Genomic DNA, 25,189 nt, shown 5'->3' with positions numbered 1-25,189 from the left:
GGTTCTGGGATTACAAGTGTATACCATTACATCTGGCTTCTAATTTTCCTTTAGGCACCCAAGTGCACCCTGTTCTTTTCTTTCTTCAGCTTCTTTGGACACTTTTCTCTCTGGGAACTTTTTTTCTTCACTCCACTCTTCCTCTCACCTGCTGCCCCTAACTTTATTCCAGCTGACTCTCAACCATCCTTCAGATTCCAACTGAGGTGTTGTTTACAGGCCTGGAGAGATGGCTCAGTGGTTAAGAACACTGACTGCTCTTCCAGAGGTCCTGAGTTCAATTCCAAGCACCCACATGGTGGCTCACAACCATCTATAATGGGATCTGATGCCCTCTTCTGGTGTGTCTGAAGACAGCTACAGTGTACTCACATAAAAAAAAAAAAAGCTTTAAAAAAAGATGCTGGCCAGGCAGTGGTGGTGCACACCTTTAATCCCAGCACTTGGGAGGCAGAGGCAGAGGCAGGCGGATTTCTGAGTTCAGGCCAGCCTGGTCTACAGAGTAAGTTCCAGGACAGCCAGGACTACACAGAGAAACCCTGTCTCGAAAAACAAAAACAAAAAAAAAAAAACAAAAAAAAAAAACCAACCAAACAAACAAAAAAAAGATGCTGCTTCTGCTTACTCTGGCAAATCTCTAGAAGATTAGGAGCTCATACACACTGTTTCCTGTTCTTCCAGCATGGAGTTCTGCCACATAATAACAACTGTCTAGCTGTGTATGGGTGGTACAGGCCAGTAATCCTAGCACTTGAGGAATGAAGGCAGGAAGATCAGGAGTTTAAGACCAACCTTGGCAACTTAAGAGAGTTCAAGGCCAGGCTAGGCTACATAACACTTTGTTCCAAAATATTTAGAAATATCAACCCCTGACTCAAAGTCTCCCCTGAGTGACTGTGAGGTCCATAAGACCAATGTTGTCCACAACTCTATCCCAAGCACCTGCCCACTCACTGGCACACTGGATCTGAGCAGAGGAATTTGTGAGTGAATGAATGAATGAATGAGAGATATATCCTGCATTTCCCTAGAAGCCTTCCCTTCTTTGTACTGCCACCACTTTCTAGCTGCTGAAAACAAAAGCAGAAATCCATAGATTTTGCTTGTGCTTAAGGGGACAAATGTCACCTTCTGAAATTGGAACTAATAGAATCAGGATTGAAAAAAACGAGGTCAGTCATCTGCAAAATAATCCACTTTAAGGGTTGTTTGTAAATATGATCCCACTGAGACAAGGGTGGTGATCAACGTGTTGCTGCAGGCTGGGAAGCTGCCAGATATAAAGAAAGTGATAATGTCAATCAATTGTAACTAGATTGCAAGTGATACTGCTGTACAAACAGGACAGCCTATGTCTGTATGGGGGCTTAAAGACAAGTGAGCCAAAGGACACATTTTCTGTTTGATTATCAGTTAAGTATTACATGTAGCCCTTTGCAGCTTATAAAGCACCAGTGTGTTTTACCTCAGAATCTCCAAGAAGACCCCACAAGAAATCCATTTTACACATACAGAATGTTCACTCCTTCACTAAGACTGAGAAGGTTATAAACTGAAGGACAGAAATTCCTCTGGGGGTAGGGGTTGGGAATGTGTCTCATAGGTAGAGTGTTTGCCTAACATGCATGACATCCTCAGTTTGATCCACAGCACCACATAAACTTGGGTATGGTGATGTACACATGTAATTCCTAGCACTTGGTAGAGGTAGGAGGATCAACCTTCAGCTTCATTCTCAGCTACATAAAAAGTTTAAGGTCACTTGGCTACTTGGTGATCCTGTCTCTTACACACAATACAGGAAGTTCTCAGTCAACCCATCCACCTTTGTTCAATGTCATTTTGTCTTACTTTTGGCGTCGAAGAAGTCTGCCTTGGGCCCTAGGACATGTAGAAGGGAGGTGGTCTGAGGGAGAACACCGCTTACTACCAGGTAGATCTCTTGTTCATTCAGCAAACACTTTAGGGACTATGGGCCCAGCAGAGTACTCGAGGAAGGTGGCAAATCATGCATAAGGGTTCTTAGGTGGTGCTGTGGCACATATCTGTAGTCTCAGCTGCTCTGGAGGTTGAGGCAGGAGGACTCCTTGAACCTATGAGTTTGAGATTAATCTAGCTAAGACAGCAAGATCCCATCTAAAGAAAGTAAAGCAAGATATCCAACTCCTTTTCAAATCGATGACCAGAATTCCAAGATACAAACAAGAAAACAATTAGAATATGGTGTGAGAGATACTCTATGAAGACAAGCTTGTGCATGGGACCCATAGACTGGACATCTCCACTAATCTGGGGTAGGGTCTCAGCAAGACAAAAAGGAGCTGGAGAAATCAGTGGATGGTACAAGAAAGGTGTTCCAGGGAGAGAGCAGAAAATGAGACAAGTAAATGAAAGGGAGGGCCAGAAATGAGGCCAGGGAGAAAATAGCAGAATCCAAAATACTATCATAATGTCTTTATAGTAACAAGATAAGAGACCAAGAGCTATAACATTGTAAATGATAACTATGAATCATCACCAGTCAATTAAATCAATACGGATTCAACTTACTAGGTCTGATAATTTTATTTACACAACTATTCTTTCTTTTCTTATTTAGTTTTAGTTTTTGTTTTTGAGACAAGTTCCAGATATATAGTCTTGGCTGGCCTGGGACTCACTATGTAGACCAGGCTACCTTGGAACTCAGAGAGACCCTTCTCTCTCTGCCTCCTAAGTACAGTGCTGGGATCAAAGGCATGTGCCATCATATCTGGCCCCTGATAACTTTAAAGTCGAGATAATTGTCAAAGCTGCCATGTGGTGTGTGTTCCTGTGGCTCAAGTCACCCCTGAGGCTGAGGTAGGAAGAGCCCATGAGCCAAATACTGTCTCTAAATTAAAAAAAAAAAATGTTTCCCAGAAACTAAGGGTGTAGATCAATGATAAAGCATTTGCTAAGCCTGGGGTTCAATTGCCAGCCCTGAAAAATCATAAAATAAAAAATAAAACACTATACCTGTACTGGTTGGTTTTGTGTGTCATCTTGACAAAAGTTAAGAGTTATCAGAGAAGAAGGAGCCTCAGTTAAGAAAATGCCTCCATGAGATCCAGCTGTAAGGCATTTTCTCAATTAGTGATCAAGTGGGGAAGGCCTAGCCCATGGTGGGTGGTGCCATTCCTAGGCTGGTGGTTCTGGGTTCTATAGGAAAGTAGGCTGAGCAAGCCAGGGGGAGCAAACCAGTAAGCAGTACTCCTCCATGGCCTCTGTCTGCATCAGCTCCTGCCTCCAGGTTCCTGCCCCATTTGAGTTCCTGTCCTGACTTACTCTAATGATAGATTATGATTTGGAAGTATAAGAAAATAAACCCTTTCCTCCCCAAATTGCAGTTTGATCACAGTGCTTCATCACAGCAATAGAAACCCCAAGACACTACCGAAAGACACCTTGGCTATGAAGTGGCTGGCTTGGCATATGAATCAAGTCTTCCATGGACGACAGAACCCATACTATAAGTCTGTCTAATGGCACAGCATCCCATCACACAAGTGCAGGAATTTGGATTTAAATGAAGTCATCAATGAATTTTGGGCCAAAGAATCAACATCCAAATTTTGTTCTAAAACTCACCCTGGCTGCTGAATAGAGGAAGAGACTAGAAGGAAACACAGACACAGGAAAAGGCTTTCTCTTGGACAAGGCATCCTTGGACTAGAAAAGCAGTTCTCAAAGTGAAGAAAAGGGGCGGCACAACAGGACTTGGTACCTGACAGGATGTGGGGAGTGATAGCCAGGAAACAGAAGGATTATTCCTAGCATTCTGGCTTCAAGAAATAGACAAGTGATCCCTGGGTGTATGGGGCACTCTTACAATCCCAGCCTGTGCTATGCAGCGAGACTTTGCCTCAAAAATAAATAGATAAGTGGCTATGTGCAGGCCAGTTTTAGGTCAACTTGATGCAGGTCATCTAAGAGGAGGGAACCTAAATTAAGAAAATGCCTCCATAAGATCAGGCTATAAGTAGATAACCTGCAAAGCATTTTCTCAATTAATGATTGATGGGGGAGGGTCCAGGATATGGTAGGTAGTACCATCCCTGGGCTGGTGGTCCTGGGTTCTATAAGAAAGCAGACTGAGCAAGCCATGAGAGGCAAGCCAGTAAGCAGCATTCCTCCATGGTCTCTACATCAGCTCTTGTCTCCAGGTTCCTGCTTTGAGCCAGATGTGGTGGCACACACCTTTAATCCCAGCACTCTGGAGGCAGAGACAGGAGAATCTCTAAGTTTGAGGCCAGTCTGGTCTACATAAAAAAAAGACCCTGTCTCAAGAAAAGCAAAAAATTCCAAATACGAACACAAAAACAAATAAAGACAGGCATAGTGGTGTATGCCTTTAATCTCACCACTCAGGAGCCAGAAGCAAGAGGATCTCTTGTGATTTTTGAGGCCAGCCTGATCTACATAGTCCCAGGACAGCCAGGGCTACATAGTAAATCCCTGTCTCAAAAAAAAAAAAACAAGAAAAACTTAAACAAACAAATAAATGAGAAACGAAGCCCAGGCAAGAGTGGAGGGAGGAGGTGTCCCAAACATAATGGTGAGAGATCCATGTCTGGAGATCTCTTGAGGGAAGGCATCATGAAAAGGAACTGCCAGAGAGAGAAGCTGCCAGGTTTCAGACATGCAGCTTGGTGATGGAACACTTGCCTAGCATGTATATGGCATCATCACAGCCATATATGTGATGTCATGTATATGACATCACAGCATCAACAAAAAGTTAAAAGGACCTTTGGAAGTCGATTAAAGCTACTCACTAAAGGCACCACCCCAGAGAATGACACTAGCCATGAGAACATGGCCAACTGAGTATGCATATATCTTATAGTAAGGCTTGGAACTGGGTCCCGACACCAATCCCAATGTATGTATGTATGTATGTATGTATATATGTATACACACACACACACACACACACACACACACACACACACACATTGAGACAGAGTCTCATTTATGTAACCCTGGCTGGCCTGGGCTACTCACCATGTAGACCAAGCTCACCTTGAATGCAGAGATCTACCTTCTTCTGCTGGGATTAAAGCTGTGTGCTACCACATCTGGCCAATCCCAGTATTTCTCCCAGATTCCTTAGAATATAGGATATAGGTTGCCACATATATGATAGATTTGGTCCAACTACTTGAAGATATAGTACAGCTGGCCCTTCACAGCCACAAGTTCCACACCTTTAGTTTCTGATGTGGAACTATACTGGAAAAAAATCTGTGAAAACTCTATCTCTACTAAATATGTACATACTTTTTAAAATCTTTATTCCCCAAGAAATATATGATAACTATTTATATCACATTTACATCATGTTAGGTTTAAGCAATCTGGAGGTGGTGAGATGAGCCAATTTACTCAGTGTTCCAGCTAGTGAATGTTGGTGGAGGCTTTGAACACAGGCAGTCTTCTTGTACAGACCATATGCTTGACTGCTTTGGTATACAGTTATTCCTCACTATCCATGGAGGGACTGCTTCTAGAAACCCTGGTGTACTGACGTTGGAGGGTACTCAAGAACCGTATAGAAAACTGCATAGGTAAAAGTAGTCCAGAGACTGCACTGTGGATGGGATCCAAGGGCTCGTACGTGCTAGCTCCCTGGGCTATACCAACCTATACCTCCAGCCCCTAGAAATGACTCAGGGGACAAGCAAGGATATGAGGGGTTATAGAGAGCTACTCTACCATTTTCTTTGTTCCCTTCACTTGCACTCCTGACACCTCATACTGGGAACTAAACTCAAGACCCAGTGTGTGCTAAGCACACATTCTATCAGTGAGCATCCATCAACTTTGAACCAATAGCCCCATGGACAATGAGGGATGACCATAAAGCTCAGCAGCCAAGCTTACAGACTCTATAATAAGGATGCTGGTGTTCAAAGCCTCTATCAACATTCACTAGCTGAAACACTGAGCAAGTCAGTTCATCCACTGATTCTGGCATTCCCATCCGCAAAAGTTGAGAGCTGCACTAACTGCATAGGGTTTGCTGTGAGGATAAAACCAAGGAGACCATTCCCTAGCAGGCATCAGGCTATATTGAGTATTAACTGATCCTATCCAAACAGAATGTGTTTGGCCCATTATGGCTTCTAAATCCATTCTCCAATCTGATTGTTCAGTAAAAGCACTCAGGGTATTAGCAAAGCTAAGATAATAACTAGAATGCCTTGGGGCACAATAAGATCACTGCTATGTTAAAGATTCCATCAAGGTAGTTACTCATCAGAAGAAAACTTTGGTTATACTTTCCTTTCCTTTCTCCAGTTTGATCAGTTTTTACATTGAGTCACATCATGATAGTTGTATACTGACAGTGGAGAGGGAGTGGAAGGGCAAGGTAAAATGCACATTTTGTCATTGTAGTTTAGTTGGGTGTTAGAAAATATTTGCAGCCTGGCAGTAGTGGTACCTTTAATCCCCTCAAGAGGCTGAAGCAGGAGGATCTCTATGAGTTTGAAGCTAGTCTGGTCTACAGAGTGAGTTCCAGGACAGCAAAGGCTACACAGAGAAACCCTGTCTCAACAAACAAACAAAAATGATTTGTTGTTATTTTGTATGCATGCATATGTATACATAGGAGCACGTGCCACAACACACGTGTGGAGGTCAGAAGACAACCCTGTGGAGTCAGTTCTCTCTTTACTTTTATGTGACTTCTGGGACTCAAACTCAGGCCACTGATCTTGCTTGATTCACTGTCTATACCTGTGAAGCTTTCTTGCTGTCCCAGTTTGGTTTCTGAGATGCTCTCAGACCAGACTGGCCTCAAACTTGCATCTGCCTCCTAGGTACTGAGATTGCAAGTGTGCATACCACACCCAGCAAAGTCCATAAGCCCTAGTGTCAGATAATACCTTTGGAGCTTGGCACTGGGCCTGTGAGGGAGGAGTCATTTACACTCTTTGCAGAGGTAGGGAAAAAAGGCCTAGAGAGGTTAAGAGACAAGTTTGAGTTTATATAACAAACAGGGATGAGGCAGGAAAAAAAATCCAGGCAGTTTGATGTCAAACATCCCTGAGAGGGTTGGTGTTTGCAGTTCTAGGGGAAAGTCATGTATACTTAGTGGGTGACCCAATGGTACTAAGTAAGGGGGACTCATGCTTTTGGGCAATGAATAGAGGCTGCTGGTGAGAAGCTTAACACAAAGATGGTTCTCAAAGCCCCTGCCTTGGGGGCTGTATGTTTGCAATCAGCATGTGTATGGTTGATGGAGGGAGGTCCCCCAGTCTAGAGCCAAGCCAGATGTTTGTAGTAATTCTATGCAGTGAAAAAGCTGCAGCTTCTCAGTGTGAGCATCTTGCATGCATACTTACAACTAGCTTCATCCTATAACTCAGAGCGCTTCAAAGGTCTTCCTGGCCAGGCCCAGTCCAAAGCAGAGCTGGGGAGGCAGCAGGAGTTTGGCCTCCCAACCCTCAACCTCCAGAAAGGTCTTCCACAAGGCTTCTCTGCCGGCCTGCTGCCTGAGAGAAAGAATCCCCTTTCCACCTCTACTGTACCTAACAAAACCTCACTTGTTCATCATAATCCCTTTAGATGCAGCTCCACCCAGAAGCTTCTCCAGCTTCCTCCCAAAGGGAAGGTCAAGAGAGCAGCTAGTGCATAGAAACACCTCGTTTGTGCCAGCTGTGGAAATGGGATTTTACATAATCACCTCATTATATCTTCATAAACTAGCACATTAGTCCACACCTGAGTGTCAGCATTCAGAGGCTGAGGTGGGAGGATCCTTTGGAGGCCAACCTGGGCAACACAAACTACATCTCAAAAAAAAATTTTTTTTACAACTATCAATGAAAAAAAACACCAAACAAACCCACAGCTCTCATCTTAAGGGAATAAGAGATAGTTACCAGGGAGCTGGAACAGATTTAGGCTACCCCAAATTCCATGTTCCAATATGGAGCAGCAGAGATCTTATAGTTTTAGAGAACAGAGAAAGTCATAAATCAAGGCAAGTTTAAAATACATTGGTGACAGGACAGACAAGGTGAGACACACACTCAGGAGGGAGAAGCAGGGGGGTCCCTGAGTTGAGGCCAGTCTGGTTTACAAATGGACTTCTAGAACAGTCAGGGATACACAAAGAAAGGGTCTGGGGGTGGGGAATAAACAAAACTAAAACTAAAATAAAATATGTTGGTGGGTACATCAGAGAGACAGAGAAATGGAGATGGAAAAGCCTGTCTATAGGTTCAAAATATTATCTGATGGCATTCTTAGCTTTTGGATTGGTAGAAGTTAGTCACCTGCTATGTCAGTAGATTCTGAGGTTTTTATCTATTGTTACAAGATCTTAGTTCTAGTAAGGTGGGGGATGGAGATGGCTGTTGCAGAAGGCCCAGAACGCAGCCCAAGATAATGTATGAGTCTCTGGCCCTGCAACATTCCAATCTTTCCACAGTACTAAAATCCTTATCAGCCAACTGGTCTCTGCAGACACCGCTTCTTTTCAGGAGATTTTGTTCACAGTCAGATACAGATTCTTTTCAGAACTTTTCATTCACACATTATACTCAAGTTTGTACAGATGAAGAGGTTCAGAGCAACCTGGCCAAGGCCTCACAGCTAAGGACATGCATTGAGTCCACTGTGTCCCTTTGAATTTGAATTGTCTGTTTCATAACACACTATCTCAGCCAAGACACCTTCTTTCATATTCTTTAGCTCCTCCATCAATCCACCAGCAAATACTGTTGGCTCTTCCTTCAAAACATATCTGAACCCACTGCTTGTCATCATCTCCATGGTCATCCTTTTGCTGGGATTAGTGCAATAGTGCTTTATCTGCTCCTCTGACCCTGGGACAGAGCTGTTTTTGAGCAGGGGTTTCAAGAAGCCCAGGCTGGACTCAAACAGATGCTTACCTACTTAGCAGAGGATTACTTTAAACTCCCACTCTTCCTTCCTCCACTTTTCAAGTGCTAGGATTACACACATGTACCACCATGCTCAGTTTATGTGGTGCTAGGGATTGAACCCAGAGCCATGTGTTTGATAGGTAGGCACTCTATCAACTGAAATCCATTACCAGACTCTGCCTCTAGCCCCCTCTATAGTCACACAGAAGCCAGCAGGATCCTATTAAAACACAAACCAAGGGCCAGGCATGATGGCTTGGCCTTAAATCCCAGTACTCAGGAGGCAGAGGTAAGGGGATCTCTGTGAGTTCCAGGCCAGCCAAGGCTATAGTCTCTGTCTCAATAAAAACAAAAACAAAAAATATAACAAAACGAAACAAACCACAGGCCAAATTGGGTCACTGCCCCACTCTCAAATCTGTAAGGGCTCTCACTTTGTGCGTAGTATAAATCCCTCTGTTACTCAAATAGCGTTGGTGGGCCATTCTAACACCTTCTTGCTTCTTTTTCCCGTTCCTTCTGCTGCATGAGTTCCAGGCTGGGTTCTAGGCATGTCCAACACAGAACAGACTCTGTTGCTTCAGGGCCTTTGTGCCTGTTGCTGCTGCCTGGGATATTGTTACAAATCTGCATGCTTGCTCACTCACTGCTTGTTTTCTTTCTTCTTTATGTTTTGGTTTGTTTTGCTTTGTATTTTTTTCCCCAAGACAGGGTTTTTCTGTGTAGCCCTGGTTGTCTTGGAACTGGCTTTGTAGACCAGGCTGGCCTCGAACGCAGAGAGCCATTCACATTCATTAAAAGTGCTGAAATTAAATGTGTCTAGCACCATGTCCAGCTTTACTCATTGCTTTCAAATCTTCATTTGAATGATACCTACTCAGTAAAACCTCCCCCCACCCAGTATAAGTGTACAGCCAGCATCTTACCAGCACGTTCTATTTTCTTGCCCTATCACCAACTGTGATGGTTTATTTTATCTGTCAACTTGACAACACCACAGGGAGAACAGCAAAAGGAATTTGAGACTAGGTCTCATGTTGTCCAACCTGGCCACAGACTCACTATTTAGCTGACCTTAAACTCCTGAGTTCTCTGTTACCACCTTCAAGAGTTGCAAATTACAGGCATTTGCTACCCTACCTGGCTCTAGAAACTTGGTTAAACATTATTTTTGGGTGTCTCTGAAGACCCACAGGAATAATATCAACACTTGAACAGGGAAAGCTGAGGTATAACTCAGAAGCAGAGCCCTTGTTCTGAGGTCCTAGATTCAATCCTCAGCATTGAAAACAAAACAAAATAAAACAGCAAAGCATATTGGAATTGGCAGAATAAACAAAGCAGATTACTCTCACAGATGTGAGTAGGCCTCTCCCATTCAACCTTTGAAGGTTTGAGTAAAATCAAGGCCAGAGTAAGAAAGAATGACTTTTCTTTTGTTGAGATGGGGGGGGGGGGGGTCTGAACTTTTTTCCAATATAATATTTTTATTGATTATTTGGAAATTTCACATAATGTATCCTGCTCACATTCACTTTCCAGCCATCCAAGTACCCCATCCCCGTGACCCTTCCAAAACAAAAGAAAAAGAAGGAACTGGGCAGTGGTGGTGCACGCCTTTAATCCCAGCACTTGGGAGGCAGAGGCAGGCAGATTTCTGAGTTCGAGGCCAGCCTGGTCTACAGAGTGAGTTCCAGGACAGCCAGGACTACACAGAGAAACCCTATCTCAAAAAAACAAAAAAACAAAAAAACAAAAAAACAAAAAAAAAAAAAAGAAGAAGAAGAAGAAAATAAGAACAAGTAGAATTTGTGTTGCCCATATACTTACTAGACCATGGTCAAACTTCCAGTGGCCAGTCCCTTAAAAAAACAAAACAAAACAAAACAAAACTGCATCCTTCCCTGTCCCCACCCCACCCCTGCCCTGCCAGAAGCCATGAACTGTGAAGAGCTACACTTTAGGAACTCCTGCAGCAATTTTTTAAGAGTTCTATTCAGTGTCTTCAATGTTTTTCTGTCTAGACTGTTTCTCTTTTTTTTTTTTTTTGGGGGGGGGGGATGAGGTTGTCACAGACACTTTCTATGTCTCTCATTCTTAACTGTGAGTGTTTGGGGGTGTAAGACAGGGTTTCTCTGTGTAGCCCTGGCTGTCCTGGAACTCACTCTGTAGACCAGGCTGGCCTTGGACTCAGAAATCCACCTGCCTCTGCCTCCCAAGTGCTGGGATTAAAGGGGTGAACCATCACCACCTGACAAATGGTGTGTGTGTGTGTGTGTGTGTGTGTGTGTGTGTGTGTGTGTGTGTAAAGAAACAGAGGGAGGGAGGGACAGAGGGAGACAGGAAAAGAGAGAGGGAGGGAAGGAGAGAGAGAGAAAGAGAGAAACTGACTTAATATTGTAGCTCCTGGCTGGCCTGGAACTCATTTTGTACACATGCTGGCCTAGAACTAGAGATCTACCTCCCTCTGTCTCCAGAGTTATGTATATATACATATGGGGGGGACAGGGCTGGGCAAAGGACTCAGGTTTGGTTTTAAACACTCACATGGCAGCTTACAACCACCTGTAATGCCAGTTCTAGGGAACCAGATGCCTTCTTCTGGCTTCTCTGGGTACCAGGCACACACATAGCACACAGACAAAACATCCATACACATATAATAAAAATAAATAAATCTTTTTTTAAAAAAAAATTGTATATGAGTACACTGTAGCTGTCTTCAGACACACACCAGAAGAGGACATCGGATCCCTTTACAGATGGTTGTGAGCCACCATGTGGTGGCTGGGAATTGAACTCAGGACCTCTGGAAGAGCAGTCAGTGCTTTTAACGGCTGAGCCATCTCTCCAGCCCAAATAAATACATCTTAATTTTTTAAAAAAATTGGCTAAGTCCTTACAGTAAGAGAGTTTTGTGTATGCTTCCATCCTGTTGGCTCCGGGTCTCTAGAGAACCTAGCTGAGTACATCTACCACTGTTTTAGTTGTATAATTTGTTACTTTCCTTCACTTAAACGTAAGCTTCAGACCAGTGGAAATTCTGGTGTGTTTTGTTTACTGCTGTATCCGTAACACAATGTCTGCTATATAGGAAGTGCTTAATAAATAATGATTGAAGCTGGGTGTGATGGCTCACACATGTATTATACCAGCACCTGAGACTGAAGCACAATGACAGCCACAAGTTTGAGGCCAGTCTGGGCTATGAGGAGAACTTTGTTTTGTTTTTGAGAAAGGGTTTCTCTGTATAGCCTTGGCTATCCTGGAACTCGCTCTGTAGACCAGGCTGTCCTTAAATTCAGAGATCCTCCTGCTACCCTCCCCCTCAAACCCCCCCCCCAAACACCCGAAGTGTGTGATCAAAGGCTTGCACCATTACCACCTGGCTGGGGAGAACCTTCTTAAAAGACAAAATTCCAAACCAAAACCAACTAAGTAAGTAAATAAATACTGAATGAATGAATGATAGCCATTATGACTGACTGAATCTTTCTCTACACTCACTCTCCCAAGAGGTTATAGGTCATTCAGTGGACAGGAATTGATATCCCCTGGCTTTGCATTCCCAGGACCAAGTGCCCACTATCAAAGGGGCCCAGTATGTAATGACTGAAATGCTTTGCTATGCTTGTCCAGAAGAACATTCCAGTCTCCAGACAAACAGGATAGAGCCCTCTTCGGTGTCTGACTCACTTTCCCTGTCACCCCCTCTCTGAAGCCCCAACCCTGGCAGGGTCACTTGCCTAGTATGCCTGTCGCTTTGCATCCTTTCTCGTCCCCCATCTCCCCCTTCTCACGTGTCTAGGTACAAGCTATCATCTGGGTAGCAATCATGGCTAGTAAACTGGAAGTTGTTTGCTCAGGGCTATGTCTCATGGAGATTTATTTGCATGCTTCCTGGCATTTCTGATGTTTCAGGGAAATGACATAGCAGCTGCCTGTGCTCAGTGAGTGGAGGAGAGATCAGGCCAGGAGCTGAGGTGCTACTGGACTAATTCACCAGCAGGACTAAGGGCACCGGAAGCAGGGAGGCCATTGTCCCTTGTTGCTACCTCACTGGCCCCAGTGTCTCTGTCAGTATCAATTTGGGGTAGAAATGAGCTGCTGTCTGGAATAGCTTATAAACCACAAAACAAGGGCCTTCTAGCATTACAATAGATAGATTAAGTCAGCTATCATTTCCCTGGAGCTGCCTTCACTGCTCCTCTCAGCTCTCTGCCTCACCACAACCTGCCATTGTAGCACAGCAGGAGCAAGGCCCCTGCTAGCTCTCTTCTATTATGTACAAAAAAACCCACCACCACTGGAACACCTTTTAAGGACAGGGCCCACAGAGACAACCTCAAGCTCATCCTGCGGGGGCGAGACATTGATCAAATTCTATTCACTCTGCCTTCCGGTTGTTCAGATCTGCTGGGATGAGGCCAGCTGGAATTAGTGACAAATTTGAAGCGGAGAATATTGACAAAGAGGTGCTATTTTATTGCCTGCGATGACTCACTATAATTCAAAGGCGAGAATTCAAAAGCAGCCCTCCTAGTCAAGGACAATCACAGCTAGTGAATAGGTAAAACTATGTTAATACCTTAGCCAGATCCAGACCTTAAGATGAAATTCACTTCTGTTCCCTTCAAGAAGCTGAAAACTAACCCTTTCATCTCCAATCCCTTCTTCCCTCTCCAAATCTGAAAGCCTTGCCAAAAGGCTTAGAAAATAAGACAGCACAATCCAAATGGTTCTTGCTCCAACCCTCTGTGCTTGAACTCTAATTATGCTATGTAGTCCAGGATGACTTTGAACTTAATCCTCTTGCTTCAGCCTCCTTTGTGTTGGGATAAAAGGTATGTGCCATCACACCAGTCTAAGACATATATAAAATGTTAGGAATTTGAACCCAATATCTTTTTTAAAAGATGTATTTATTTGATGTATGTAAGTACAGTGTTGCTCTCTTCAGACACACCAGAAGAGGGCATCAGATCCCATTACAGATGGTTGTGAGCTACCATGTGGGTGCTGGGAATTGAACTCAGGACCTCTGGAAGAGCAGTCAGTGCTCTTAACCAGTGAGCCATCTCTCCAGCCCCTGAACCCAATATGTTAGACATATGAAATGAGTGTTCTACTTCTCTAACTAGATTCCTAGCCCTGGGAATTTTTTTTAAAGTATCTTTGCTTCTGCCCTAACTCTAGAGATTTTGATTTACTCAGTGATGGAATGTGGGTATTTTTTAAATGAGGCATAATTTAGATACAATAAAATATATAAGTCTTAAGTGTCTGTCCTGCCTAGTTTTGTGTGAACTTGGCACAAGGTAGAGTCCTCTGAGAGGAGGGAAATTCAATTGAGAAAATGCCTCCATAAGATCTGTGAGTAAGCTGGTAGGGCATTTTCTAATCGGTAATTATTAATGTGGAAGGGCCCAGCCCATTTTGAGAGAGGTCACCTCTGGGCCTGTGGTCCTGGGTTCTATAAGAAAACAAGCTTAGGGAGCAATGAGGAACAAGCCAGTAAGCAGCACTCCTTTGTCAGCTCCTGCCTTCAGGTTCCCACCTGGTTTGAGTTCCTGCTTTGGCTTTCCGTCAATGGTCAACGGATTGTGACTCCGGATATGTAAGCTAAATAAATCCTTTCTTACCAATACCATGGTGTTTCATCACAGCAATAGTAACCCTAATTAAGACAGTATCCTGATATAAAAACATTTCCATTGCTCTAGTGTCCCTGAATATGTGGACCCCTGCCAAAGACAACCTTCATACTGATTTCCATTAGGGATTTAAATTGGTTGTTCCTGAACTTCGTAGAAACCAAATCAAGCAGTGGTAACATTTAGAGACTGGCCTGTCTCACTTAGTATAGTGCAACTGAGAGTCACCTAAATCGTTGCACTGATCAAAAAGTTCATTATCTTTTCATTCATGGCATTCGCTTATATGGTATTTTGTTGTTTGGGGACTTTTGTTTGTTTTTGCCACTGCTACAATGGAAAAACCAGAATCTATGTTATTTGTTTGTTTATTTTTTATTGAGACGTGGTCTTACTATGTAGGCTTGTCTGGCCTGGAACTTGCTATGTAGACCAGGCTGGCCTCAAACTCATAAATTTCTAACTCCCAAGTGCTGTGATTAAAGGCACGTGCCACCATGCTCAGCATAAATCTATGTGGTTAAGATCACAGGCTGCTCTTCCAGAGGTCCTGAGTTTAATTCCTAGCAACTGTGTGAGTCACAAGCATCTAGAATGAGATCTGGTGCCCTCTTCTGGTGTATAGGCCTACATGTAGGCAGAATAGTGTATACATAATAAATTAATAAACTTTTTAAGATCTCAAAAAGATCTCTAGGGGAGCTTGGGAGATAGCTCAGTGATTAGGAATGTGTACTATTCTTGCAGAACCAGAAGATTCTCAGCACCCATGATGGGCAGCCCACAACTGCCTGTAACTCCATCTCTGAGGAATCCAACACCACTCTAGTCCCCAAGAACACCGGCAAACATACACAAACATTAAATATATAAAAACAAATCCTTAAAAATAATCTCTAGTGAAAACTGGATGTAGTGGCACAGGCCTTTAATCTCAGCACTGGAAGAAGCAGGCAGATCTCTGAGTTCAGGCCAGCCTGGTCTACATATCAAGTTTCAAACCAGCCAAAGCTACACATTGAGTTCCGGTCAAAAAAAAAAAAAAAAAAAAAAAAATCTCTAGTGCATCTACTACGAATCCAGAATTGAGAATTCCTGGCAAACTAAAGATCAGCCCCAGAAGCTCCTTACTATTATAGGTCCCAAATCTATCTCCTCGAGCTGTCTGCTTACTGAAAGATATGATCATCATTTTCTTGCCACCTGGGAATCTGGTCTCACTGAATCCTCCAGGCACTGCTGTATGACCCCGCACAAGGTGACTTACCTCTCTGGACCTTGATTCCTTCATGTGGTAAAGGACACAGTGCTTGATTACCGGGAAAGGGCCTGGCATCAAACAGCTTTTCATAACACATCAGTTCTTGGAAGGAGTGCTGAGAGGTATGGCTCTGGGAGCTGTCCATTCCACCCTGGGACCTGCCATAAGTGTAAACATGCCCTGATATTAGTTCTGTGCCTTTTCTCCATACCTTCAAAGGCCTAGACTGGCCAAGCTCCTGGCTGTGTTTTCACCCTGCCTTGATGAATTTGAACAAAACATCCCAAGGGTCCCTAAGCTCTTTAAGCTCAGAGCAGATGGCTAGCAAGCCAGTTCTCTAGGACACACAGTCCCTGACTCAGATCTAGGCAGGGGGCCAAGGCCTTCAAAGGCTCTAGAAAAGCTTAACTCTCATCCCAGCTCCCCGGAGTTGTCCCTGAGAGCTTATATGTTTTACTGCTGGGTTCTGTTCAGTGCCAGTGAAGGAAGGGAAAGAAGAATAAACATCAAATTAGGTGTCTATGTGGAGGGCCCAGACTCTGATGTGGAGGAAGGGTTCTTCATTGGAGAGAGAAGCCAAGAGAAAGCTTGTGGAATTCCCAGGAGTGTCTGTGGACTAGGAAGAAGGGATTCTGAGTACCTGGAGTCCACCAACACTAGACAATGGCTGGAGCTACCCATCTTGTAGCCAAGTATGGATGGTTCTGTTTCAGTATAAACTCTAGGAGGGAACAGAAGAATGTCCCAATCCCGAGTGTAAATTACTTTTCTGTGCTACCTCCAGTGCCACCTTGAGGTGTGTATAAGAAGGAGACAGGGGTAATACTGGCAAGAAGAATGGCTAGAATAGACATGTGCTGCCCTTCCCCCTACCTTGTTGTCTGGTCCCAATTATGGCTTTGAATGTATCAATCCCACCCAAGGCTTTATTCTGACCCTAACATGGTGCCCACTACTTCCTTTCTGGAGTAAGATATGGAAAACTCGTCCATCTGTTCATCCATCTAACACATTTGCTGATATTATATTATACCCAAAGTTCTGTCATTGGCCAAGCCTTTGACAAGAACAGCTAAGTCTTCATGGGGGAACTTGATCATGGAAGTGAGAGGATAGAAGTTTCCAGGCTGCTCTGTTCCATGGAATCAACCCATGGAATAAAGTAAAAACAGGTTGTGGTGGTCACAGGAGATGACTCTTGGGAAGGATGAGGGGAACTTCTTGGAAAGGAGACCTGAAGAGACAAGGAAGAGTCCAGGAAGAGGAAATGGTCTAAGGAGGCCCAGAGGAAAGTAGAGTAGCTACAGATGCTCACCTTGAGCAGAGTGCGGGTGAGAAGGAGTGAGGCATGAGGTAGGAGAGCTTGTCAGAAACTATTGTAAGTCATGATGAAAAGGACTTGATCTTGAAGGCTGTGAAAGCTGAGATAAGGGCATGATTTGATCCCTGTAAGTTTTTGGCAATCAGACAGTAGGGGAAAGGTGCAAACAGAAACTGTAACACAAATCAGAATGCAGCTCACTGTTAGAGGGCTTGCCTAGCATGTGTAAATACCCTAGGCCCCTTTCCAGTAACAAACACACCCACACACATATGCGAACTACATAGTGAGATCCTGTCTCCAAAACTTATCTTAGTAGTTGAGTACTTGCTTAGCAGGCAGAAGGCCTATGCTTTGATTCCCTAGCACTGAAAAAAAAAAACTGAGACCACTCTAACTGGACACTTTGTAGCACACCCAGTAATCCCAGCACTTGGGAGGTAGAGCCAAGGAGACTGTGAGCTTCAGGCAAGCCAAGATGACTTCAGATGCCTCTCCGTACCTTTCTTCTTCCTCCTCTTTCCTTCCCTGTGTTGGGAATTGAACCAAGAACCTCTTGCTGTTAGGCAAATCCCTGGCAAACACTGAGGCACACTTCCAGCTCTTGGACAACTGAGATAGTGGTAGTGCTGTTTATGAGATGAGGACTAATGAGGGAGGCTGTCTAGGGGAGGGTGAGAGATGAATTTAGTGTCTCTCATGTTGGCTTTGAGCTTCTGAGGTGACATATCCTATAGCCAATTTACCACCAAGGTATGAAAGTTAGGAGAGGATGAGACTAAAGCTAGAGTTGTGAGGTCTTGAGTAGCCCAGAGTGGAGAATGCCATGCTTCAGGCAGGGAAACTAGTTTATAAGGACTCCTTACCCTTTGGCATTTGTATTAGCCAGGGTTCTCTGAAGGAACAGAACTGATAGAGTACACACACACACACACACACACACACACACACACACACGATTCATTACAGTGGCATACAGGCTATGTGGCCTGGCTAGTCCAATAATCCTTAGCTCCAGACAGAAAAGCCAAGAATCTGGTAGTTGTTTAGTCCATGAGGCTGAATGTCTCAATAGTCCCAATCTGGTACTGGAGTCCCAGGAAATCCTAAGGAAGTAGATTATAATACCAGCAATGCCTTAGCAGCAGCATATAGGATAGATGAACTTGCCAGCAAGAGTGAGTGGGTGGCTGGAGAGATGCCCCATCAGTTAAGAACACTGGCTGCTCTTCCAGAGGTCCCAAGTTCACTTCTCAGCAACCACATGGTGGCTTACAGTCATCTATAATGGGACCCGATGCTGTTTTCTGTTAGACAGAGCACTCATAAATAAATAAATCTTTAAGAATTAATTTAAACAGGCTAAAAATAGTAGAAGCTTCCTGCTTCTGTGTCCTTTTATGCAGGTTGTCACCAAAAGGAATGATCCAGATTTAGGGTTGGTCCTCCCACTTCAAATTATCCAGTCAAGAACATCCCTCACGGGCATGCCCAGCTGCTTGGATTTTAGTTGACTTCAGATGTAGTCAGATGACAACCAAGATTAGCCAGCACAGCAAAGACTTTGCAAAGACCTTGCAGGAAATCCTCACTTTTCTTCTTTATCCTCACCCCTGTCATCCTGGCTGCGGAGCCAACTTCAGTTTCAGAATAAGAATTTATCCAAGGGGCCAAGGGGCCAAACTCACTCCTATTCTTCGGAAATTCAGTTTATGGCTCCCCCTGCTGGCAGAGTCAGAACTGACTCCCAGCTGAGGCTTTTCTCATTCCAGCCTTTTCCTCCACCCTCCTGAAGCCCTTCCTTTACCTTGTGGAGCAGACCTTTGATCCCAGCAGCATTCCGCTGGCAGAAGCACGCGCACACGCACGCACGCGCACACGCACACGAACACGCACACACACACACACACACAAGAAGCAGACACATCTTTGTGAGTTTGTAGGCCAACCTGGTCTACACAGTGAGTCCCAGGCCAGCTGGGGCTACAGCTGGGAAATCTTGTCTCAAAAAAGAAACAAACAACAGCAACAAAAGGCTTCAAAAGCGTCGGCCCTTCCCAGCTATTCTTCTAGAACCCCATCTACTTTACAAGAACAGGACTGGAAACATGGAAGGCTGAGTGATTATGTGGAAGCAGAGTTTAAATTCCTAAGTTCTTTCTTTTAAAGATCCATTTATTTTTATTTACATGAGTACACTGTACACTGTAGCTGTCTTCAGACACACACTAGAAGAGGGCATCGGATCCCATTATAGATGGTTGTGAGCCTCCATGTGGCTGCTGGAAATTGAACTCAGGACCTCTGGAAGAGCAGTCAGTGCTCTTAACTGCTGAGCCATCTATCCAGCCGCAAATTCCTAAGTTTTAAAATAATCGATTTTTAAACGATTTTATTTTATTAGGGGTAGGTATATGCATCTGTATTATTAGTAAGTGTACAACAGTGCAGCTGCCCATAGAGGACAGAAGAGGGTGATGGAACTGCTGAAGCTGGAGTTACAGGGAGTTGTGAGCAGCCCAAAGTAGGTGCTGGGAACCTAACTTGGGTCCTAAGCAAGAGCAGCAAGGGCTTGTGACCATCTAAGCTATCTTTCTGGTCCCCCATCATTTTCTGTTTTGTTTTCCTGAACACACTCCATTCCTTGCTCCTGAAGGCTTCATTTGAGTCTTATACCTAGCTCCAAAACTTTCTCTTGTCCTGCCCTTGGTGGTATATGCCTTTAATCCCAAGCACTCCAAAGCAGGCAGATTTCTGGGAGTTCGAGGCCAGGCTAGTATGCATAGTAAATTCTAGTCCAGCCAGAACTATACAATGAGACTCTGTCTCAAAACAAAACAAAAAAGTTCTCTTTTGTTCCTAGTCCTCAAGAGCAGTATTTTGCTAATACCTACTCTGCCTTCTGCTTTTTCATACACAAGTCATTCTGGAAAGAGTTTATTTAGACAACTAGAAATCCAGGTTAGAGTCTTGATTCTGGCGCTGCTCCAGCGTATGATCACTCCCTTCCTTCCACGGAGCCATTCTCTCACCAATGCCACCAGATTGGACTAGACAACAGCCTTCCAACCATGGCATTCTGGTCTTTGCTGCTGCTACCTTTTCAGTTTTATGTATATATACCAAGTCCTCTTCCAACCTCGGGGCCTTCCGTCACTCTATTCCCTGAGGAGCTCTTCCTTCTCTTTCTGTTACTTCTCTCTGGACCAAGTGTTTCCTGACTAACAGGCTGCCATAACTACCTCCAGTTCTGCTTCTGAACTTGCATTGAGTTGGTAAGTGTCCATGTTTGTGTGGTTATTGTTGCAAGTCCACCTCCTTCATAAACTCTCTGAAAGCAATGAACTGTCTGGCCTGACACTTTACCCAAGCACTCAGGACCTTGTTTGCCTTCCTGTTAAAGGCTCAACACAAAATTGTTGAATAAATGCAGTTGTAAAGGGGCGAATGAATCCTTTTCTTCACCCATCACTACCACCTTCTCCTCTTTCCTCAAGGATAGGATTATTCTTTCTTGCTTATGGCACTAGAGGTTGCACATGCCATGCTTGCTTGGATAGAACATCATGGTGGTGACAGTGTGTGGCAGAAGACGGTCTCATCTTTTATCAGAGAGGAAGCAGAGAGAAGAATAATTCTTTTAAAAATTATTCTCTTGCAGTGCTGGGGATTGAACCCAGGCCTCACATATGCTAGACAAGGAAAGCAGGTTGGACTTGGTCTGGGTTCCTCTATGTTAGACAGAACTAACTATAGCTTCCAGATGGTGCCTAGCCCTGACTTACTCCATTTTAAAAATGAATGCCAAGGTAGAATGACTGTACATCTTGTTTAGAGAAATAAACAACCTCTATCTTTTGAAACAGCATGAACACAAACTGATAAATAATTTATTTGTACCAATAAATAATCACATTATGTGAATATACCAAACCCTATAAGAAACACCAGACACAAAAGCTTACCAATCACACCAGATATAACCCCATTATTGGGGACTACTTAAAAATCATCTTAAGAATGAGATATGGTAGGTACTCTGACCTGTTACTTGATCAATCAACACAAGCCTCATCCAGGAAAACTGTCAGAGTAAAGGACCTTTGCCATTGTTCCGTGGTTTGAGCTCAGTTTCCTTTACCTGCGTCACACAGCCCACTTTGATACTCAAAAAACTTCCTGCTGTGCCTAGCATGGTGGCTCAGGACTATAATCTCAAGAGGAATGTTATAAGTTTAGAGCTAGCTCAGTGACAAAGTGAGTATCAGGCTAGTTTGAGCCATTTAGCAAGTCAGACAATTATATCAATAATAAAGAGACTGGGATGAAAGAAGCTGTGACTGTCAACAGTCACGAATAACAAGTGAGACCAGGAGTACTTGTTGAATTAAGGCCAGAATGATTCCGATAACTTACTTATTGTCCTTAAATAACTGCGATATTGTGTAAACATATAAACATGTCTAGAATTCTGACACAGCTCACTTAATAGAGTAGGCAAGTGGTCAGTCACAGCTACAACCCCAGGCTCCCATATTTTGGGAGACAAGTCTCACTATGTAGCTCAGCCTGGTCTGGAACTCTCGTTCCTCCTGCCTCGCTTTCCTGAGTTCTGTGACTGTAGGCGTGTGGTTCTGCATCTGGCTTTACCTGTGTTCTTATCATTTTGCTTATGGGCCTAGCCTTTTAATGACTGAGCCATCTCTCCCTCCCTCAACTGCTTTCTATAGCTAACCAGTAGAGTGGTTAAGAGCATAGCACTTGCCTCACATGTGTTTGATTCTCTAGGTTTGATTCTCAGATTAGATCACTGCAAAAAATAAATAAAAGAAGAGGAGAAGGAGGAAAAGGTGGTGGCAGCAGCGGCAGCAGTAGCAACAAGGGGCTGGACATGTAGTTCAGTTAGTCAAGTGCTTGTGTAGGATACACAAAGACCTGGATTCAATCCCCAACTCCATATCTAACTAGGTGTGGTAGTACATGCCTATAATCCCAGCACCCAGAAGGTGGAGTCAGGGAGTATAGAAGTTTATAGTCATCTTCAGCTACACAGAGTTTTCCTGTCCTAAAAACACCAAAAAAGGCTGGATGAGATGGCTCAGTCAGGAAAGGTGCTTGTCACCTGAGTTCCTTCCCTGGAACTCACATGGCAGAAGATGAAAACTGACTCCTGCAAGCTGTCCTTTGACCAACCTACATACAGCACCACCCCACCTCTAAATAAGTAAATATATGCTAAATTTATTTTAAAATGCCAAAAATGAACAAAAATTCAAAAGGCAGACTGCCTTAATTACATAAAAAAAATTAGTGTTTTTTGGAAGGGAAGTCCTAAGGCCTGTCAAAACGCCTTAGAGTTTTTTGTTTTGTTTTGGCTTTTGTTTTTGTAGCCCTTAGTAGTTTGTTTTTCTTTTGAGATAGTCTTATGTAGCAGAGAATGACCTTGTGCTTTTGTATTCCACCTCCACTTCCTATATTAGGCAAGCACTGTAACAACAGAGCCATATTCTAGGCCCATAAATTTGTTTAATTTTTCTGGGCTTCAAATTTCTCATCTGTAAAGAGATGATGATGATGACGACGACGACGACAACAACAACAACAGAGACGACAACGACGTCGAAAATGCCCAGAAAGGTCATGTAAGGAGTCAAAAGCTTAGTATAGGCAGTGTGTAGAACAGGGCCTGGCCAGTGGTGCTGGTGCTATTCTGCCTCATCGCACTCTGTACACATTCTGGACTCTCACTATGCCTCATTATTTTATTTCTATTTTGTGAGCATAAGTGACTCAGTGTAATTTGCAGATTAGATAATTTTTTGTTTGTATTGTTTTGTTTTAAGATGCCTCTGATACAGACACTTTCAAACACACACAGAGAAGTCCAAAGAAGAGGATCATGAAACTCTGTAGGAAGTCTCAGAATTATCAACAAATTTTGTTTACCCCTCTCTTTTTAATCCCTACTGGAGTCGTTTAATGTAAGTTCCAGATGTTCTATCATTTTGTCTAAAACTACCTTAATGTGGGGGTCCAGGAATTGCCTCACAAACCACATGAACACCCATCTCAGTCAGACAGGGACAGTTTACTGAGCATCTGCCCCAGAACTGGCCACTCAGGGCCACGGTCCAGATTCAGGAACTGAACCATGACCCCGAGTTAAGATCCTACAGGATTTTAAAGCCCCAAATCCATAAACACCTGTGCCAAGTTATTCCACAAGTCAGGATTTAGAGATGGGGGAATTTCCTCGGGAACATGTCTTTGTTGTACATTTATTTTATTCCCATTGGCTGGAGTATTCAACTGTGGCAGGGCACTTTTGTCTAATATTCATGTCTTAACTTGTCTATCAGGATGAGACTTGTCTAAAATTCATGCCAGGATGTTAGCTCCCAGGGAAGTCTTGGTAACTTGAACTTTACTCCACCACTACTCAAAATGGAAGTCTTATTCCAAATAGTTTCTTATATTGGTGCAGGTCTCTCTCATGTTGGGGTCCATCCCAGGGCAGCTTACACCATAAAAGCTTATACATAGTTGCAAGAAGTGCTACTGGGTGGTTAGTTCGTTTTGAGTCCAAGCTTATTGTGAGTAACTAGACAAAACAGTTCTACTGGCTTCTGAGAGAATCACAATGTCCATGTCCCCATCGGTGTGTTTTTAGTCAACTCAGCACAATCCTGCCTCAGTTTCCAGAGTTCTGAACTTCAGGACTGGCTTTCTTAGCAGTATATAAACCAGAATAATTTTTGTTGGTTCACAACCTCTTATGTATCTGTCTTTCCTATTTCCCAAAGACCCAAGTTTGCTTTTGAAAATGACTGCATCTTAACCAGAACTTCTGAAGGGGTGACCACTTTATAATTGTGTTTATTTGGTTTATCTTTACAAAACTAAGGAACCCAGAGACTCACAGAGCTAAGCAAGTGCTCTACTACCGAGGGATAGCCCCAGCACTCATAGGGTCTCACAGGTTGCTTAAATTGGACTGAACCACAGATTTTTGAATTCTTAATCCTTCTGCTTCAACCTCAAAGGTGCTAGAAGCCTAGGCTTTGATAAGATATCTCCACTGACAAACCAATTCAAGCCAAATTAAAGTATAAAGACAGGTGTATTGGGGGCAGCTTTTGGGCAAATTCACCCACCACACAGGAGGGGGGTCAGTAAAGTCACCATGGAAAAGAAGACAGAAAAGGGGAGGGAGCAGGCGTGCAGAGAGAAAAAACCAAAATGTCTGGATTATATAACGAAAAGCAGCTGGGTGGCCCTGCCCCTGGTTGGAAAGTGCAGTGTAGAGAGGGTGGTGTTTGCCAGTCATGTCCTGTAACAAGTAGGGACTGAGGGATGTTGGGAGAACCTACAGGCCAGGTCCACTTTGGTATGTTATATATGCACCTCAGCCATTTGTCCCTGATCTGAAACCCAACAGGCTTGTGCCACCAGACCCAGCTATTATTTTTTTTTTACATTTAAATTTTTTCAGACTTTCATATATGAGCACTGTGTTAACAAGATTTCCACTCCTTCCCATTCAAATCCTATCATGTCCCCTTCCCTAACCTACATAACCTCTGTATAGAAAACCTGCTGAATCTATTTAGTATTGTGTAAATAAGGGTGTGTACGTGTGTTTCTGACACTTGCTTATATGCAAGCCCAGTGTGGGCTGGATCTTGAGATCCTCCTGCCGCCTCCGCCTCCGCCTCTGCCGGGAGGGAAAGGGGCAATGGAGACCTCTATGGGCCATTACAATAAGATAGCCTCCACTCACAAGGGCAAGAGAAACAAGCGCGCATTTTACTCACGCTCTCAACTCCTTTCCTTCGCTCTCAGTACTCAACATTCACACTCACCGACACGCAATTAGGATGAGACTGAAATCACCACCGGTCACGTGAATCAGCAGGCCAAACCGATCGGCTAGTTAGCGCTAGTGCTCGAAGGCGCAGGCGCAAGACCTTCCTGGGCGGGGCTTAGGAAACCGCTCTCGCGCACCGGATCCTGGGTTGGCCAGCCTCGCGGCAGG

At 43.8% G+C, this 25,189-nt stretch overlaps 1 protein-coding gene across 1 annotated transcript in view; it reads right to left on the bottom strand.

Moving 5' to 3' along the window:
• Nucleotides 1–25,081, bottom strand: part of LOC117693985 (uncharacterized) — a 92,380-nt gene extending 67,299 nt beyond the window's left edge. The window contains exons 1-2 of the mRNA XM_076918167.1: nucleotides 25,017–25,081; nucleotides 15,840–15,991 (exon numbers count right to left, since the gene is read on the bottom strand). Coding sequence (XP_076774282.1) covers nucleotides 15,840–15,978 — 139 coding nt within the window. The 5' untranslated portion in view covers nucleotides 15,979–15,991; nucleotides 25,017–25,081. The remainder of the gene's footprint in view (nucleotides 1–15,839; nucleotides 15,992–25,016) is intronic.
• Nucleotides 25,082–25,189: the final 108 nt, after the last annotated feature.

This window comes from Arvicanthis niloticus, chromosome X, assembly GCF_011762505.2.
Source record: "Arvicanthis niloticus isolate mArvNil1 chromosome X, mArvNil1.pat.X, whole genome shotgun sequence".
Classification (NCBI taxonomy): Eukaryota; Metazoa; Chordata; class Mammalia; order Rodentia; family Muridae; genus Arvicanthis; species Arvicanthis niloticus.
This window is presented reverse-complemented; position numbering and strand designations above follow the sequence as displayed.